General features: G+C 47.1%; 1 protein-coding gene across 2 annotated transcripts in view; it reads right to left on the bottom strand.

Moving 5' to 3' along the window:
* Nucleotides 1–20,139, bottom strand: part of BCORL1 (BCL6 corepressor like 1) — a 49,800-nt gene extending 29,661 nt beyond the window's left edge. Inside the window, exons 1-3 of one of the 2 annotated variants that reach the window (XM_075260106.1) lie at nucleotides 20,004–20,139; nucleotides 1,718–1,885; nucleotides 353–443 (exon numbers count right to left, since the gene is read on the bottom strand). In XM_075260106.1, the coding sequence (XP_075116207.1) occupies nucleotides 353–443; nucleotides 1,718–1,803 (177 nt within the window). In that variant the 5' untranslated portion in view covers nucleotides 1,804–1,885; nucleotides 20,004–20,139. The remainder of the gene's footprint in view (nucleotides 1–352; nucleotides 444–1,717; nucleotides 1,886–20,003) is intronic. The other variant, XM_075260105.1, reaches the window with a different exon arrangement.
* Nucleotides 20,140–20,686: the final 547 nt, after the last annotated feature.

Here is a 20,686-nt window from a genome sequence, read left to right as displayed (position 1 = left end):
TACACTGCAGATTTTCCACATGGAAATTAGCGTGGAAAATCCATGCGTAATCTGCAACGTGTGCATGAGGCCTCGGGGGAACAGAGCCCTCCTCCTCGGCTACGGCTCCACCTGTTGGTCAGTCCTCGCTACCCACTAGTCACAAACCAAACAAGAAGCTTACAATGAAGAAAGCGGCGCACAGCAACATTTACTCAACAAGTGAGGCTGCCGGAGTGCAAGGAAATGTGAGAGGGCAGATGAAAAGACACCAACAAGAGAGAGAGTGTAAGAGTAAAATATCTGAATATCTGAGAACAAAGTGGAAAAAAATAAATAAAACCCATGTTCATGAATGCAGGTGTGAGCTCACCTTGGAGAGGACACTGCTCACACAACGCTCTTCAGACCCCAGGTGCTGGGCACTGCTAGACTTTGACTCCTCATCAGACAGTGTAGTCCTCCTGTCAAAAACCAAAGCAGTAATAATGGTGAAGTATAGATGAGATATAAATATAGCTCCAAGATTCGTCATCTGTTTCATGGAAAGCTGAGTGATATAGGTCAGCCCTGGCATTGCAGTTCCTTAGGGTTCCCTAGAAGGCGGCAACAGTGAGAGACGAGGAACGGGGAATTTGTAGGGGGCTGTGTCTGATATTACAGATCTTCCACATTCACTTGAATGGGACTGAGCCGCTGCTGGTCAATGAACGTGATGTGATCGACAAAGGAAAGAGGCTGCAGCACTTGTGAGCATCATAGCCTCTTCACACAGCTGATCAGCAGGGGTCCTGGGTGTCAGACCCCACTGATAACATGACCTAAGAATAGGTCATCAATATACAAATCTAGGAAATCCCATTTCTTTAAAGGTGGATTACTGAAGCAGAGCCTGCAAAAAAGGTCTTGCAACTCTACGGCTCATTCCAATAGGAGTCAGGGCCTGTTCACACGGAGTAAACGCACGTGTATTTTGGCAAAATACACGCGTAAAAATAAGACTACCATTGACTTCAATGACATTTTACACATGTATTTTGACGTGTTTTTTTACATGTGTAGAATAATGTCATTGAAGTCAATGGGACTCTTATCTTTACAAGTGAATTTTGCCAAAATACACGCGCGTTTACTCTGTGTGAACAGGCCCTCAGTCATGCTCTATTTTCAGACGGATTCCACCACTAGTTTTTCCATCTTCCATTCATTTCAATGGGCTCTTGGAATCCACATGAAGATATGTCCGGAAATTTTTTCCTCTAGCTGATAATCAGGCAGATGAGAAAAATTGGGTACACGAATTTCCGTCATTCGGGTCTGCCAGGGAAAATGAATAGGAGGCCTTAGGGGATTAGGCCGGGTTCACATGGGGATTTTTGGTCCGGAACCTGAGGAGGAGGCGGCCTCAGGATCCGGACCAAAATATGGGTAGCTGCGACTGGATGCCAATGCAGTACACCGGCTTCCAGCCGCGCACTCCGCTCCAGATTAGGCCTAGTCGGGAGCGTTTTCAGGCGGATGTCGCGAGGCAAAGAATAAGCATGTCGCTTCTTTCTCCCGGGAGCCAGTTTGATTTCAATGGGAGCCGTCTTTTTGGTCAGGATTTTGAGACGGCTACGGCCTCAAAATCCAGACCAAAATACCCCGTGTGAACTTACCCTTACTCTTCAAAATCCGCCTGACAAAAAACTCTGTGTGAACTTACTCTATGGAATAAATATTGGAAGTGACGTCTTACCTGTCCTCGTTGATGCCGCACATACGCACACGGTCGGCGCTGGTCCAGTTGTGCACACCACCATAGAGCGGGGCAGCCGATATCATGGCAGGTGATGGCACCCCTGGAGCTGCTGATCGAGTCTGCAGTTCCCCTGCCTCCCTCCCCTTCACCCTACGCAGATTCCACCTGCAAAACAGAAACATTCACATTAGACGGGTGTGAAGAAACAAGGCCACAGAGCAATAAAACAGGGGAATTTTCATTGGACCCCCAGCAATTTTAAGACAGGTGATAATAGTCGGTCATGACACCAGAATCCGGCATTTAGAAATAATGACAAGTTTGGTGCTAATATAATCTATAACGTTGACCGTTTTAGTTGTCATCCAGCTTTTCCAGGCTCCTGAATCCACCACATTACAGTGAGCACGCATGAATTATGCATCCAGAGCCTAAAACTTGGGTGCCGACGCTCTTTGTCGTCGCCCCCCCCCCCCTCCCACACACTTTCGAGGTCCCAGTGTAATGGCGCACTGTCTCTGCTTATAGCGGGATGAATAAATAATGAGTTACGCTGCTTTATGTAAATTATTATTAATCGTGAGATTCCAAGGAGCAAAATTCAGCACATATGGATGCCCGGAGCAAACCGCATCGGAAATGTGTATGGGAAAGCATAACGTGCAACATCACAAAGCGGCCGACGGAAGCAAATTTATGTCATAAAAGCACTGAGGTGTCTCACGTGAGCCTTAAACTGGACACACACAGGGAAACGCGTATCCCTAGCCTGACACAATATGGGGGCTCGTCCTTAAAGAAGCAGACATACAATTTCTGCAATGGTAGGAATGATGTTCCTAGAACTGTTATAATTTATAGGAATCAAACTCAACTGAACTCTAACGATAGAAAAATAGACGTATATTATTTTTGCCTCGAGTAGCAGCATACCCACCCCCATCATCCCTGCTGTCCATAATGGCCCTGGCCCCCCGCCCATGGAGAAAATATAGAGCGTGTTATGGTCACCCCACATCGCTACTGATTGCACATAACACAGGGCAAAGGACACATTTAGCTGCTGCCCCCCGGAGTGACCAGGTCAAGAGCAAGTCCTGCAAAAGGTGTTTTATATTCATGTATATAATCTATATCATCATCTACTCAGAGATGTAAGTGCAGGGAACATACAGGAAGGAACGGGGAACGTCTATGTATACAGGAAGATTGTTTACAAGTATTGACGCCTGCAATGTGGAAAAGAAAGTGGCAATTCCAGATACTAGAAAAAATAGGAGAGGACCATGGAAGACGCAGTAACAATGTGCAGAGGACTACAGTGTAAACACCGGCCGACACCAGAGCGAGGAAACACACAGGACACCAATACTTACAGCTCTAAACCAGCCAGGAGCCACTGAAACGCTAAATATGTATTATACTCCAGAGCTGCGCTCACTATTCTGCTGGTACAGTCACTGTGTACATACATTACATTACTTATCCTGTATTATACTCCAGAGCTGCACTCACTATTCTGCTGGTGCAGTCACTGTGTACATACATTACATTACTTATCCTGTATTATACTCCAGAGCTGCACTCACTATTCTGCTGGTGCAGTCACTGTGTACATACATTACATTACTTATCCTGTACTGATCCTGAGTTACATCCTGTATTATACTCCAGAGCTGCACTCACTATTCTGCTGGTGCAGTCACTGTGTACATACATTACATTACTTATCCTGTACTGATCCTGAGTTACATCCTGTATTATACTCCAGAGCTGCGCTCATTATTCTGCTGGTGCAGTCACTGTGTACATACATTACATTACTTATCCTGTACTGATCCTGAGTTACATCCTGTATTATACTCCAGAGCTGCACTCACTATTCTGCTGGTGCAGTCACTGTGTACATACATTACATTACTTATCCTGTACTGATCCTGAGTTACATCCTGTATTATACTCCAGAGCTGCACTCACTATTCTGCTGGTACAGTCACTGTGTACATACATTACATTACTTATCCTGTACTGATCCTGAGTTACATCCTGTATTATACTCCAGAGCTGCACTCACTATTCTGCTGGTACAGTCACTGTGTACATACATTACATTACTTATCCTGTACTGATCCTGAGTTACATCCTGTATTATACTCCAGAGCTGCGCTCACTATTCTGCTGGTACAGTCACTGTGTACATACATTACATTACTTATTCTGTCCTGATCCTGAGTTACATCCTGTATTATACTCCAGAGCTGCACTCACTATTCTGCTGGTGCAGTCACTGTGTACATACATTACATTACTTATCCTGTACTGATCCTGAGTTACATCCTGTATTATACTCCAGAGCTGCACTCACTATTCTGCTGGTACAGTCACTGTGTACATACATTACATTACTTATCCTGTACAAAATCCGCCTCAGCGACATGCAATTTACAAAATCCCCTATCCCACTGTAATATACTGTCCTGATCATGTGATCAGGGCTTAGTGCTATAATATCTGTAAAAACATGAAGTTTTCATTAATGTTATTTTTTACTGACATTGATGCTGCATCGGTAATGAAGTCTATTCTAGACTGTGTAGCCTGTGTCTGCCAGTGTCAGTCTTTTCCGTCATCCTAGAATTACATTCACAGACAAAGCAACATCAAGATAAACAACCTGATATGACCTAAGGAGAGGTAATACAGCAGTGTATGAAATTATAGGGGAAAAATAAGGAGCTTATGATTACCATAAGTAAGCAATTCCACATATAGGGCACATACAGGGCACATATAGGGGACTACTGAAACAGGAACCTGTGAGTGGGCGATGTGTGTTACGTAGGAATCCTATAATATCTGTTAATGTATTGGATCGATACTGTTCAGTCCCCTGACATGATGGAGCATTGTGCTGCTAGTGAACACTGTGGATGGGGAACGTTCTAAGGCCTGGAGGGGGCCCCTTAGTGAATAGCACCCCCCCCCCCACCCCACCCCCCGCTGGAGGCTCCCCCTCACTCAACACTTTCGGTACAGCTGCAGAGTAAGCAGTGAATGTCAGTGTCACACCCAGCAGGAGGGAACGTGACCCCTGCTCCACAGTGACTGTCACTGACCCTGGGTGACAGTCCACACACCATCGGCCTGCTCTGACAATAACACAGGTACGCTCAGAGATTTTCCTGTGGGTGCGGGAGTTTTCTGGTGAACTACAAAAAATACTACTGTAGGACAAATTCGCACAAGCTTTGTAAGGGTGGAGATTTCTCCATGAATATTATGGCCGGAAATCCCAGCCATGTGCAGGCCTGACAACCTGAACTAACAGGATTGCACGTCCTCGTGTCATCCCCTTGGGTGGTCAGACCTGGATTTAGGCACCAAGATACGCCTAGATTATGCTTATGTGAAACTGGAATTCAAAAGGGTTCACCGTGACATCTATATGGATGCGCTCCGACACCCAGCACCACCACCGATAAACTGGTTGAAAAGGTTGCAGAGTTCAGCTCATCTTCACTGATGACCAAGAACAGCGCCATACGTATTATAGTGGCTGATTTTGGTATTGCACCTCAGCCCCATTCACTCAAATGGGACTGAGCTGTGGTTGTACCATGTCATTGATGGCTTCTTAAGCAGCTGATTGGCAGGTGTCTGGAGTGTCAGATCCCCACCAAATACATATTGATGACCTATCCTAAGGATAGTTCTATACTATATACGTCTTAGAAACCCCTTTACGAGGGTGCCTCATGTTCCCCTTGCTATGTGTGTTATTAGGACGTCATCGAGATCAGCACTGGCACTACAAGTGTAATGGTAAGGGTCTGTGATGAAATCCATGGCTAGAAGAAGCCCGGGTTTATTAGGATTTTAATAGGGAAAGGCGTAATAAAACTAATCTTACGTTATTATCAGCTCGCCTCCCAATAATAAAGGAGGGCGGCCCCAGTGATTTGTATTCAGCGCCGCTACCCTGCGAGCCGCCCGCGGTTACAGCCTGGCTTACATCTATTAGTAAGCGCGCCGAGTATCTCACGTGCCATGAGGTGTTCAGTGCAAGGGTGAACTTAGCCCTGAGTGACAGTCATGGCTGCCCTACAGAAACCGTCCTATCTGCAGCTGCCGGCAGAATGTACGGCACAGTCATAGCTACTGTTTTGTTGCATAAAGTGTTAACTTTTGTTTGCTATTTTGTTGGGTCAGCGCCTTTCCATATGTCCATCCAGCATAATGTTATGGAAGGGGGTCCGCCACTACCGGTCACAGTACCGGAGCTCATGATGGCGGATGGCGCTATCCGGATACATTTATATTTTTCTGAGAATTGCATCCTGTGTCATTATGTAATCGGTCGTTGTCCGACATCTGAGACCCATCGGCAGGGTGAGGAGGACATGGCACCTCCTCGTGCCAATGACGTCACATGACTTGGTACAGCCACAGCTCAGTCCTATTCATGTAAATGAGGCTGAGCTGAAATACCAAGCACAGCCACTACAATATGGAAAGCAATGTGCTTAGTATTCATCAAAGAGACTGCGCCACTTCAGTCAGCTCAGTCCTATTCATGTAAATGAGGCTGAGAGACTGCACCACTTCAGCCGGCTGATCTGTGCAGGTTCTGGGTGTCCAGCGGTTGGAGGAGTTAGAGTTGGTGCTCTGGCCTACCGACTCCACAGCCCTGAGATATACAAGAACAAGGACACACTATCCTGTGAGCGGTCAGCTATAGAGAAGTTAAACATACATGCTAGAACTGTGCAAGCGTAAAATGTGGTGCACAACCAGCGTGCACAAGGCCTAACATGCAAAGAATTGTCTATACCGAATACAATTGTAACAAACCAATGAAAAGCATTAGGCCTGTCACTTGGAGTGTCTGTGAACATTCCCATTCAATGATGGCAAGCGGAGATCTTGAAAACAATAAGTCACTAGCAAGAAGAAATAATCCTTATTACTGGAGAATTAAAACAAGCGACCGAGTGAGGGGAAAAAAAAACCCAGCAGGGGGATCGGCGTCTGCACGGTTCCCCTTACAGCGCACCTTGAACCTCGCCGTCTCTCTAGAGTCAATGGGTCACGCTCCAGGGAACGGTTCAATACACCAAGAGCTCCAATGAGCCGATGAGTGCTACGAGTGACTAGTGGATCCCGTGAGAGCCGTGCCCTGCACGACACACAATGTGCCTGCTGTACGAGTACGGCTTCCCCTTCTGTCACCTCCTCTCCCGCCGCTCTGCCTATCTCACACACACACAACGCTCTGCCCGACGCCCGCCCTGGCTCACAAACTGAAAGCAGATTTCATCATTAGCAAGCAAATAAAAGAGACAAACCTTTGCAGTCCATGTATTCCTCCAAGACCCCGACGTTATCGCGAGTCACATGGCCGTCCGTACCATACAATGTCAGGGTAGACACAGTTAAGCTCTCAAGGAGTTTACAAGGAAAATGGCATCTTATACGGAGGACCTACTACGTACAAACACCAGAGGGAGAGGCTGGCCGATCATCAGGAGGCTTAGTGAGTCTCCATCTGATATTAATGAATATTGCTGGCCTAGGATGCACGGCGTATCGCTGACATTTTTATGGTGTGAAACACTTATTGTTCATTCCAGCTTGGCTGTGACCTTTACCCTTAGCTTTACATCTGGAAAAGGGGTTAGTGCAATGTGACCTCATCACTGCTGATCCGTGATGATGTCACGTTCATCAGTCTCATGGTATAGCAACAGATCAGTCCCATTCAAGTAAATTAGATTGAGCCGCAATACCAAGCACAGCCCCTATAAAATGTGTGGTGCAGTGTTTGATATCCAGCGAAGAGGCCGCAGGGCTCACCCGAATGGTGTGGCCTCTTTTCAACCAGTTAAAATATTAGGGTCCTGGTTGTCAGACCCCAACAATCCCATATTGATGACCTATCCTAAGAACTGGTCATCAATATGGATGTCCCAGAAAACCTATTTAAGGGGTTGTCCATTAACAACAGGCAAAGGTCATCGAGGTGCCTGGTACTCTGGAGGGGTTGTAGCTCCCCATGATGTGGACCCAGTAGGTGGACTTGCCTCGGCTCTAGGCCTTTTAGCTTTGTGGCTTGGTGGGCTCCACCCGTTAGCCCATCACGGCTAGTACGCCGTCTGCTTCGGTCCAGGGCATAATAAGTAAATATACCTCTCCTAAATCCAACCCCTCCTGTCTGGTTTGATTAAAGCACAGGGGTTTCCCACTTACATGAAGTCAGAAGGCTCTAGGATTTAGCCGCTACCACTCTTACAAACTCGACAACCTATTTTTACAAGGCTATTTAAAGGCAGTCTGTCTGATGCTTTCTTCCCATCAAACCAATAACAGCAATGGTTATGGGACATAAAGGGGATGTACAAATTAATAGGAAAGGGGATCGCTTCATGACCAACAGTTGTCAGACTGATCTGGAGAATGGGGGTCCTGATGGAGCAGTAAGAAGAATGGGGGTCCTGATGGAGTAGTAGGAAAAATGGGCGTCCTGACAGAGCAGTAGGAAAAATGGGGGTCGTGACAGAGCAGTAAGAAGAATGGCGGTCCTGAAGGAGCAGTAGGAAAAATGGGGGTCCTTATTAAACAGTAGGAAAAATTGGGGGTCCTGATGGAGCAGTAACAAAAATGGGGGTGCTGATGGAGCAGTAGGAAAAATGGGGGTCCTGATGGAGCAGTAAGAAGAATGGGGGTCCTGATGGAGCAGTAAGAAGAATGGGGGTCCTGATGGAGCAGTAAGAAGAATGGGGGTCCTGACAGAGCAGTAAGAAGAATGGGGGTCCTGACGGAGCAGTAAGAAGAATGGGGGTCCTGACGGAGCAGTAAGAAGAATGGGGGTCCTGATGGAAGCGCCGAGATCTGAACCAACCAGCTCTCAAGCCCTGAGTATAGTGAATTCAATACCTTGGCATCAGTACAAGCTAAGTAATGTATGTACAAAGTGTAAACTTTATAAAAGTTTCCACAACCAAAAAAACTAAACAAGTGTATAGTGTGTAAGAAAGGTCCGAGATGAGAACTAGTTTATCCTGGAAGCCCGTCCTAAACCTCCTTCAATAAAATATGGGAAAACCAGAGCACTAGGAGTTCGTATGTACAAAATTGCTATAAAGGGCCTGCACCAAATCACTGTCAAGACCAATCCACTGGCTTTTATATTCTATTTCTATTCTTATTCTGACACTCTGGACCCCGATTATCAGCAGTTTGATCATTCATGAGCTTCTTCCTTCAGTCAATGTCACACTCACATGGTACAACAGCAGCTCAGTCCCATTCATGTGAATGGGTTTGACCTGGAATACCAAGCACAGCCCTTCTATGTGCACCGTATGGTGACCGGTATGAGGTCACAGTGCTCACCCCAACATTGCAGCCTCTTCAATCAGCTGATCTATGGGGCTCATGGGTGTAAGAACCTCACTAATCACATGACAATGGCCTATCCTAAGCAAAGGTGATCAATATACAAGTTCTGGAAAGCCCCTTCAAATAAAGTCCTTTAGTCATCCTCAGCTGTTTAGCAGTAATGATTCTGAGAAAGCTGGGTGACGGTCTTATGACCAGTATGTTGTAAGTGCTCACACACAGGCGTCGTAGCAGACATCTTCCCGAACAAGGACAATCTATCACAACATACTATCACTAGGCTGATCTTCCATTCAGTAGTCTAGAAAAGGTGGGTAGCAGCAGAGGATGCCTCAGCCCTTGACAGTACAGATGACTCAAGGACGTATAATTACTTGAAAGGTTACTTTATCATCTGAGGAGGGGGTCTCCGTAAGATTCTGATAGCAGAAAACGTGAAATGAACGCAGTGCTACGATAAGACCAGATTACAAGCTGTACGCCGCACCATGAATCAATATCCACAACAGAAATGGACGGCCAGAGCCCTCACAGACGACGTTCCCAGTCACCTCCTGACATCTCCAGCTGCCTCCAGTCCATGACAAGGGGGCATTACTCCTGTCACTCCAGAGACGTCAAAGACAACGTGGTCTTATTTGTGAACAAGGAGCCTTGAGGAGAATCTTGGAAACATTAGAAATAGGGCAGTGAACGCAGCTTACAATATATCAAGCCCTGAAACCTGAGGCCATCACTCTTAAAGGGCCAGTCCCAGATCAACAATCCATTTCCATCTGCACTATTAGGACATGGGGTGGGAAGGTCACTGGATCGACCCCACAGCCCCCTCCCCTATTATTCCTTGCACAGAGGTTCCTAGTAAAGGTGCCGTGTACTGCTACAGGCCAAATTCCTCTGTAGTCACAGCTGAGTCACCGACTACCCTGCTATCGGAGCACTCCGAGACCAAGCAGTCCAGGACGCAAAACTAAAGGAGGCAACTGTGGTCGGCACACAATGGCGTTATAGTGACGGTAAGACGACTGCATTAGGAAGTGCAAGAACAGCATCTCCATAAACAAACCTGTTATGGCCACTGTATCCTTTATAAAATGGCATCTGTGTTGTCCCTGCGTACAGGAACAGGTGGATGGTAATGGCCGCTTAAGTTTTATTTCCCCTTAAAAAGGCCATGGCGAGACAAATAGAAAAACGTGAGGTAGGTAGAGCTAGAGAGAGTTATCAGATACAGAGACAGACAAATATATAAATATAGGAGACAGATATGAAATAGCTATAAAAGAGACGTAGATAGATGGATAGATATGAAGAAGACTGATGGAAAATAGATATAAAACAGATAGATAGATAGATAGATAGATAGATAGATAGATAGATAGGAGATAGATAGATAGATAGATAGGAGATAGATAGATGATAAATAAATAAATAAATAGATAGGAGATAGATAAATAGATAGATAGAGATAGATAGATAGATAGATAGATAGATAGATAGATAGGAGATAGATAGATAGATAGATAGATAGATAGATAGATAGATAGATAGATAGATAGACTTGTATTATTATTATTTTTATTATTATTAGTGGCGTAAATAAAGCAATAATCCAGCACTTTGTGACTTGTGTAAGTGGCTGAGCCCTTTCTACAGAAGATATGCATTATGGGATTGATATTATACGATTAGTCTACATTTACATATTGGATAAAATACCGCTTCTTCTATGTAAAGATGAAAAAAATAAAGGCAAGGATCAGAGAGAACAACCGTGGACCCCACTGTAGCCACACACACAATGTTTCAGTACTTGGGAATATTCCAGCTGTTCCTCACTACACAGAAATAAAACCTCGGCCATTGCTGCGGTGCCCCCGGGGGTGCTGAGAAGTTCAAGCACTGACCTTACACAGTCTAGGCTTCCTGACCACAAGGATCAAATTCTTGTGTTATTTCACACAAGCTCTCTTAAAAACCTCCCCTCATATCATCCTGTATATTATGATCTACATAGCGCCCCCCTATACTGTATCATGACACCAATAACTGGCAATGAAATCTTGCGCGCAGCTCTTTGGAGTTTCCCTCACTGCTCCCCATCCTCGCTCCTTCCCCTTCTATTCTTCAGGCTGCCCGGGAGGATGGGACGGAGCCTCCAGTTTTATGTCCAGAGGTCACTGGGTCATAGTGCTTAGCGGGAGAAGCCAAGGCCGGCGCCCTGAATGGACAGGGTTAATCTGCGATTACACACGATTTTTTCCTACAATCCTGGCAGGTAGCGTTAATTGTACCGACATGGCGGACATGTCGGCTGGGAATGAAGTGTCGCACTTTCATGGTTTTGCTGCATTTTGTGCTTTACTGCAGCGGCCAGATGTGACTGGCAATATTTTATGTGAGATGTTACCATGCATCGTCTCCATTGGTTATAATGGAGAAAATCTGGAGTTTAAGGCCTCATGCACACAGCCCCGCACCACAAAGATGTTTGTAGCCATAATGCAATAGTAATGGAGTCATACTGTAGAGAGGACCTTCACAATATGGGGCCAGAAGTATGGGATTCTTATATTCACACAGGGCAGATTTGTTGCAGAAATGTGAGACTGTCCCATTCACATGCATGTGCATACTAGAGAATAGACCCATGACTTTCAGACTCAACAAATCTGCAGTGTGTGACATCATGTCATAGGGCTGTTCACACAGCAGAGAGTGAAGAGGAATCGGAGGCGGTCTTGGGTCTCTAATTCCTCTCCACGTTCCGGCCCTGTGGAGCAGATGTTCGTCTTTCTGCTGTGGGTGCTGAGCAGCCCCATGACAATGGAGTCAGTCAGCAATAGTCTCACCCCGCGGGTTCTGTGGCTGAATTAGCCATGAAATAAGCAGTAAGATCGAGGCAGATTCAGTCTGGAATTTGGAGCAGATTTTGAGGCAGAATCCATCTCGAAATCAGCTCCAAAATCATGTGTGAACTTCCCCTTCAGACCGGAAATGCCGCAATTTGCCCGCAGCGGAGACGCTGCGGGAACAATCGCGGCATTGTACAGTGCAGGCAGAGTGGATGCGATTCATGCTAATCCCAAGCCCACTTTGCGGAAAAGATTGCAGCGCGGACACGCTGCGATTTGCAAAGCCATTGTGGCTTTGCAAATCGCAGCATATGGATTATATCTATGGAAACGGCGGCGGCTTTCCCGTAGATATAATGGTAAGAGAAAATCTGCGGATGAAAACTCTGAACTTTCTCTTAAAAGCGCTGCGGAAAGAACCGAAATGCGATCACGCCGCGGTTCTTCCCGCAGCGCTTTAGTGCTGTGGATACAGCCAATGGGGCCTTAGCCTGAGTTCAAACAGAGTTTTTTGGCAAGGAATTTGGTCAGGAATTCGCCTCAAAGTCGGCCTCCAAAAAAGGCCTCCCAATAGAACTTTAGCAGATAAAGGACCCATTGAAGTCAATGGGAGGCTTTTTTTTCAGCGCTGAAATTCCTCACCATTTTCCTCCGTGTGAATGGACCCTAGGGGTGCATTCACACAGGGAATTTTGGACTGGATTTTGACGCGGAGGCCGCCTCACAATCTGAGACAAAAAAAACGGATGCACTCCACCGGCATCCAGTCATGGCACTCCGCTCTGGATTAGGCCCAAATGAATGAGCCTAGTCGGGAGGGGAGTGTCGCACCACGGCGGATTCAGCTGCGGAATCTGCGGCAAGAATGGTCATGTCGCTTCTTTTTTCCGCTACTAGGGCAAATCCCATTGAAGTCAATGAGAGATGGTTTTGGCAGAGGATTTTGAGGCGGATTCCGCGCCAAAAAACCTCATGTGAACTTACCCTTAGGGTAAGTCTCCATGGGACGGTCCCCTGATGACTTACCACTGCTGGATTTTCCTGAATTCTGCCCAAAATGAGGTAGGTTTCGAGATGGAATTCACACCTTAAAGGCCTCCCAATAGAACTCTAGCAGATAAAGGACCCATTGAAGTCAATGGGAGGCTTTTTTTTCAGCGCTGAAATTCCTCACCATTTTCCTCCGTGTGAATGGACCCTAGGGGTGCATTCACACAGGGAATTTTGGACTGGATTTTGACGCGGAGGCCGCCTCACAATCTGAGACAAAAAAACGGATGCACTCCACCGGCATCCAGTCATGTGGATAAGACGTAGGAATAGCCTTTAGGAAGGCTATTCATCTCTTACCTTTAGACGTGGTCTCCGCTGCGCCATTCCTTAGAAATACCGTTTTTTACCGGTATGCAAATGAGTTCTATCGCAATGATGGGGGCGGGCCCCAGCGCTCAAACAGCGATGGGGCCGTCCCCACCGTTGTTAGAGAAGTGTCTCCAGCGCCACCTCCTTCTTCGTCCTCGGCGTCATCTTCAATGTCTTCTTCCGGCGCAGGCTCGTAACTTCTAGCAAAGCAGACTGCGCAGGCACACAGGCCACGGGAAAATGGCCGCTAACAATACATTTTCCCGTGACCTGTGTGCCTGCGCAGTCTGCTCTGCCCAAGGCCTAGAGGATACGAGCCTGCGCCGGAAGAAGACATTGAAGATGATGCTGTGGACATAGAAGGAGGCGGCGCTTGGAGACCCATCGCTGTTTCAGCGCCGAGGCCCGCCCCCATCGCTGCGAGATAACTCATTTGCATACCGGTAAAAACCGGTATTTCTAAGGAACGGCGCAGCGGAGACCATGTCTAAAGTTAAGAGACAAATAGCCTTTCTAAAGGCTATTCCGACGTCTTATACACACAAAAAAAGGTTTTAATGGTAAAATCCCCTTAAAAGCTACTGCGAAAACCCGAAGTATAATTCATAGATATGGATATTTATCCCATAGGAGACAAATTGTTGACTGGTGAGGATCCAACCATCATGGGGGACACTTTACTGCTACTGTACATTGATGTGGATAAGCTGCTGACAAGCTTGTGCAGACACATCCGCTTGGGATGAAATTTGCAACCGAGATCTGCCAAGGAAACTGTGATGCAATGTGCAGCATCATCTACGTCATGTATCTGGTTGTAGATTGCATGTATGGACTGAAAAGGGTGAAATCCGTGATAAAACTCTGCAATATACGCAGATCCTAAATCTGCAGCACAAGTTAAATTTTCTCACGGATTCCAGGTGGATTTCTGACGCAGCATTTGGATGAGATTTCCTAAAATATCATTCGATTAGCTAATGGATTTTTGTCCAGACAACCCACGTTGTACCCGTACTGTATGGACTTTACCTTGCAGTTGACACATGCATTATTTTCTCTGTTGAAATCAATGGAGCGAATTGATGGATGAGACCTGGTGTGAATGGTGCTGTGCATACTAAAAATGCAAAAATCAGAGTTTACTCTTCTATTTTACTTATTAACATAATAAATAAACACATCTGAGACATAACCAGGAATAAATAACACCTAGGATTACAAACGGACATTGTACGACCAATGTAACCAGATCCATTATGACTGCAGAACTAGTAAGGGCTCATTCACACAGCGCATGTGTTGGCCACATCATGAGGACCGACTGTGGCTCAGGTCAGGAAATGCAGTCATCCCATGGGCTGAGCATTGCCATCTGAACGGGCTCTTAACGGGGTTTCTGGGACTTCTATACTAATGAACTATCCTTAAGATAAGTCATTGATATGTGATTGCTGGGGATCTGACACCCAGGACGACCTAGAGGCCTCTCCGAGCACTGCAGCCTCTTCCCTGTGCCATTGACGTTACATTCACCTGGCGCAGGAGCAGTTCAGTCCCATTAAAGTTAATGGGGCTGAAATGTAATACCAAGCACAACCACTATGATATGTAAAATGCACCGCTCACCCGAATACTGCAGTCTACTCAATCCGTTAAGAAATCTAAATCCCATCAATATTTGGTATGAACGCCCCATCGGAGGAGGAGGAGTCCTGGAAGTGATGATATAGGGCCCCACAGATATAGCCATGATCTCATCATGATCCAGTCTGTGTGAGATGACATGAAGAGACAGAAGGATTGGAGCAAGAAACATCCACAGAAGATCTGTGCTTGGTTCTCCAAGATGGCAGCGGGAACAACCTCCCTGCTACCAAAAACTGTCTGCAAGTTCCAAGAACTGATGGAAGGCAAAGGGGAAAGGTCACACCGAATATTGATGGGATTTACATTTCCCTTCTTCATTCACTTCATTTTAAATGGAAAAAAAAATTATTAAGAATTCTTCTGAAAGAATTCTTACTTCCCAGCATGTCGCCCGCCTAAAACTTCTGCACTGCACTGTAGATTGTAAGCTCTTGTGAGTGGGGTCCTCCCTCCTCATGTCTCCCCTATCCCCTTATGGATTGTAAGCTCTTGTAAGTGGGTTCCCCCTCCTCGTGTCTCCCCATCTATTCAGAGATTACGAGTGCTTATGAGTGGGGTCCTCACTAGTCTTGTGTCTCCTCTACCTCCTTATAGATTGTAAGCTCTTGTGAGTGGGGTCTTCACTCTTTTTTTTTCTATAAATGTAGATTGTGAGCCTTGTATAGGGACCACAACGTACTTTTTTTCCCCTCTCCCCCCGCCATCGGTCTGCCTTTCTTTGTAGTATGGGAGGAAATCGACGCAAACACGGGGAAAACATACAAACTCCTTGTGGATGTTGTTCCTGGTAGGATTTCAATCCAGGACTCCCATGCTCCAAGACTGCAGTGCTAACCACTGAACCACCATGTTCACTCCTTTTGTGTGTTACCTATCTCCTTATAGATTGTAAGCTCTTGTGCGTGGGGTCCTCATTCTTCTTGTTCCTCCCCTATCCCCTTATAGATTGTAAGCTCTTGTGCGTGGGGTCCTCATTCTTCTTGTTCCTCCCCTATCCCCTTATAGATTGTAAGCTCTTGTGCGTGGGGTCCTCACTCCCCTTGTGTCTTCCTTATAGATTGTAAGCTCTTGTGGTTGGTGTCCTCACTAGTCTTGTGTCTTCCCTCGCTCCCATATTCTATACTCTTGTGAGTAGGACCTTTGTTCTTTTTGTTTCTATTGATTAGGTTGTTGCTCTGATTGGGTGTATATCCTGTATATCCTATACCCTGTATTATAGGCTGGCCCGATATAAGATTACTATACTGTATGAGTGATCCGCCGCTCTATGTGATCCAATACAAGTCACCTAAACGTGCGACTCTTCACCTACTTACACAGCACAGCGGCTCTATAGAGACGACAGGTAGATTGTAAACGTGGCCAGCGGCAGCGGGGAGACGGAAAAAAAATAATAAGGACTGTTGATTAAAGCATTAATTAAACTCAATAGAAAATAAATGGCAGAGCGAGGAGCAGAAGCAGCATCAGATCGACGTGACGCGCTCGCTCACCATACTCCGCTGCCACATTAGTCACACAGATAAAAACAGATACAAGGGAGGCCACGGTCAGAAGTTTATAATCTGCTGCGGAGCAGCAAGAAAATCTCAATAGAGACGCGTTTTCTTTCCTGCCTTTAAAATATTTAGGACTGGAACGGCACATTATGTTGTTTACAACGTCCTCCCACGAGCTGAGCGCGCTGCAACGTTACCAGAAACCAGCTGAGCTGCTCCTGAAGCCAGGCACAGAGTGACTACAGCCCGAGAGGCTGCACGCCACAGCACGGAGCGTACGCACCGGCGTGAGATCAATGAGGTCATCTATGCAGATTACCCTGAGTAATAACCAGAGAGCCATTGCCCGGGGAATACATTACAATAGGATGGAGGATAATGGAGTAAAAAAAAACAAAAAAAAAAACACATCATAGACTATAGAGAATACCGCACATTGTAGTGTTACACGATAGCAAAATAATACAAAATAAATTCAAAATATTAATAATAAAATGTCATTGTGATAATACAAAGTATCCAAAGCCTTAGCTCAGATCTACAAAGGTATAATAGGAAGGCTGGCCAATGACCTGCAGAGAATTAAAGGCGCCATCAGTCATACGACGCGTAAGGAACACGATTATACCCCGTATAACGCTGCTCTGTCTAGATCACCTCTAGGGACGCGCGGGATACGATGGATTTTTCACATCCATGTTAGGGCTGCAAATCTCCTCTAGGGTTAACAAGAGAAATTCTAGCACGGGGTGGGGGAAAGGAGCGCTGCAGGCCCCCATGGCTGCACCCCACCTACATCACCCAGTGACGTGTAAGAGACGAGGTGGGAGTCCCCTTTAAGTTCTCCTTGCATGTAGGATATAACAGCGCTCTTTGAATTGAACGTAATCCGTATTACAAGCTGCAAATGCGGAATTACCTGTCATTTCTGACACACGGTGACACAGTCCCTCACTAGTGCGGACTCACATAATCACTCCGCTCACCTATGTACACGCAGCATCATCATCATCGTCGTCGTACCTGCATCACCGTCAGTGCCGTGTCCTATTTATAACACAACGACTTTATTGCCCCCCAGTGGGAGAAGCTGCATCCTCCGACTATGCACCCTTTATATGCCCATAGTGTGCCCATCACAGGAGGGGTAAGGAGGAGGATGGAACTTACTGACCAAATGACCTACACACGGGCGACCACAGACACCACAATAATCCCTCCAATAACATTAAGCACGTCAGCACCCGAGAATGAAGGGGATAACCAAAGAGATTTGGCCATGTACTAGCACCCTACCAGGTGACCACCTCAAGACCCATGACAAACTCAGTATATGTGTCATAAATGTCTATTCTATCCACAGAGGTGAGGGTCTGGGGTCTCCTGTTTGAGGAAGGGATATGGTAGGATACGGTAAAGGTCAAGTGATAGCTGCCGACCTCTGATCTACACATTGAGGTTACAGATCCCCTCTTCAATATATTGTCAGGGCTGTGAACACGGGCGCCATGGTGTTACCCAGAATCCCTTACATTTAGGGTGAACAACTAGCCGTTATTGGTCCGTGCTATAACCCTACTATGGACATTACACAGGGAGTAGCCCAAATACAACCCCGGGACAAGAATTGAGCCCATCACCCCAGCAATGGCTCCGTGAGCAGATATTGGGACCATGGGAACTGGACTCTAAATGTAGATTTGCCATGTCCTGTACAAGGACGCCAACGATTCCAGGGATCCACAGTGTAATGTGTAATACCCAGCAACGCACTGAACATGTCTGAGGCGCTGCTGAGCAAAGAGTAGCTGGAACCAGCACATTTTACCAGGGTTCCCCTTTAAGGAAGACCTTATACCACCTCTAGCTCTTTATATCCTTTAATAGGCACCCTCCATTGGATTCTCTTCTCAAGCCCCCACCAATCCTGAGCAATCGGTGCTGTTAGTTTTGGTATCTGATAGATTATCTCTAATGTCAGACAAGGGGGCGTGACTCAGAGCTCTTATATTATGTAGTAGTAATTGGAGGGCCGAGTCACACCCCCTTGCCCATTCCTGTTTTATACCACCCACTTGACATTAGAGAGTCTATATAGCATCAAGAACCAAACTGAGAACTCGGAAACAGAGGGGGCGAGGGGAAAAACTCCAACTGTGCCGGAATCAGTGGGAGGGGCCAGATAAACTAAGTGGGTGGGGCTAATGGAATCCATTTGGACCAATCACCTGATCGACAGGAAGTAGTTGTTGCTACAAAAACTGGAGGAATAATCAGGACTCGCCAGGAGGTTCGGGAGCTTGGTGACACCTCTAATAACCAGATATAGAGGATAGAACGCGACATTAATAGACAAGAGATAATAACAATCCCCAATACACGTCCGAAAATATAAAACTGCATTCGCGCTGATGGAAACCTCCTGCCGGTGAGCGTCACTCCCAATACTTCCATTGACATAACAACCCAAAACACATCACAAATATCCCGTCCATATGTGGGTGTTCACCCCTCACCAATAACATGGGGGGTAATGTAACCACCGGGTGTGTGTGGGGGGGGACCTTCCGTATACAAAGGTCATATGTGTCCTAAATAAGAAGTTCTCCATTAGTCTAAAGGAGATCTCTACCGTAACGGCGCCTCGAGGGTACAACGTAAGCGATGGCGTTGCACCCTTTATACCTGTATGAGGATTATGTGAGTTATAAGGGTGACAACAGGCGACCGTTTACATCAGGCGCGACGGTATTGAGTGTCCCCGTTGATAACACGTTCACATTTGTGACCCCCTGTCGTCTGGCAGGATCGGACAATGGCCATCCCACCTCATTAGTGGGTGATTATGGGTAACATCAGGTGTACGGAGCACGCTATGATCCGCTCCAGACACCAGCTGTGGCCATATTATGTCCGTCTACAGGAGGACATCTCGGAGATATCGTGCATGAATCGTGCCGATGGTGCTGAATATCGCGACACCAATCGATCCTTTACCCCCCCCCCCCACACACACACACACACACACACACACGAGCGCTGAGGACAGAGTGTGCCCGCCGAGCAGCGGGAGGTGACGAGTGAGATGGCGGAGTGACACCAACTCCTGCCAAGTGCCCGCAACATCCGAGAGGTGACCTCGCAACACCCGCTGCGGGCGGCGGACGGCTCCGCGCAGGTAAACACGGAGTTGCGGGATGATGCACAGCCGGGACCCTCCGCTGCAGCACGCCCGGCTGTTACCATAGTGACCCGTCACCCGGGCGCCGCGGACATCCATACACCCGACGGTGACCCGATGTGTGCGCCGACTGTTACGGAGAGGTGAGCGGGCGGCGCAGGCATCACTCCGGCAGCTCTCCGCAGCCCGCGGGCTATTCCCATGTACAGAGTGTGCTAAGCAATGGGGTGAGCGGGGGCCGAGCTGCGGCTCGATGGGGGGTTTAAATGTCCGGAGCGTCGGGGACACCCGGGAGGAGGAGGAGGAGGAGAGGGGGGAGAGGTCGCTGCTAGACGCACCTGTTCTGGGACTCCACAATCCAGGATCCGGGGGCGGCGGGTGAGCCGGGGGTCCGCGGCGGGTTCTGCGCCCGGACGAAAACAAGAAGAAGAAGAAGAAGGTTTCGGCGGAGACACTGGCAGCAGCGAGCGAAAGCAGAGAGCCAGGCCGCGCAGGGCGTGACGGGAAGTGTAGTCCGGGCACCGCGCCGCCCACCACTACCGCCAATGGGGGCCAGGCCGGTCGGGAACTACCAGCCCCAGCGTGCACCACGGGCGGCCGGGGGAGCAAGAGAGGAGAGAAAAAAACCGAGCGCAGCGCACACATCCATCCCAGAGACACAGGGAGGAGGACAGCAGTGTGTGACACAAGTATACACAGCAGTGTGTGACACAACTATACACAGCAGTGTGTGACACAACTATACACAGCAGTGTGTGACACAACTATACACAGCAGTGTGTGACACAAGTATACACAGCAGTGTGTGACACAACTATACACAGCAGTGTGTGACACAACTATACACAGCAGTGTGTGACACAAGTATACACAGCAGTGTGTGACACAAGTATACACAGCAGTGTGTGACACAACTATACACAGCAGTGTGTGACACAACTATACACATCAGTGTGTGACACAAGTATACACAGCAGTGTGTGACAACTATACACAGCAGTGTGACACAACTATACACAGC

This window comes from Leptodactylus fuscus, chromosome 11, assembly GCF_031893055.1.
Source record: "Leptodactylus fuscus isolate aLepFus1 chromosome 11, aLepFus1.hap2, whole genome shotgun sequence".
NCBI lineage: Eukaryota > Metazoa > Chordata > Amphibia > Anura > Leptodactylidae > Leptodactylus > Leptodactylus fuscus.
This window is presented reverse-complemented; position numbering and strand designations above follow the sequence as displayed.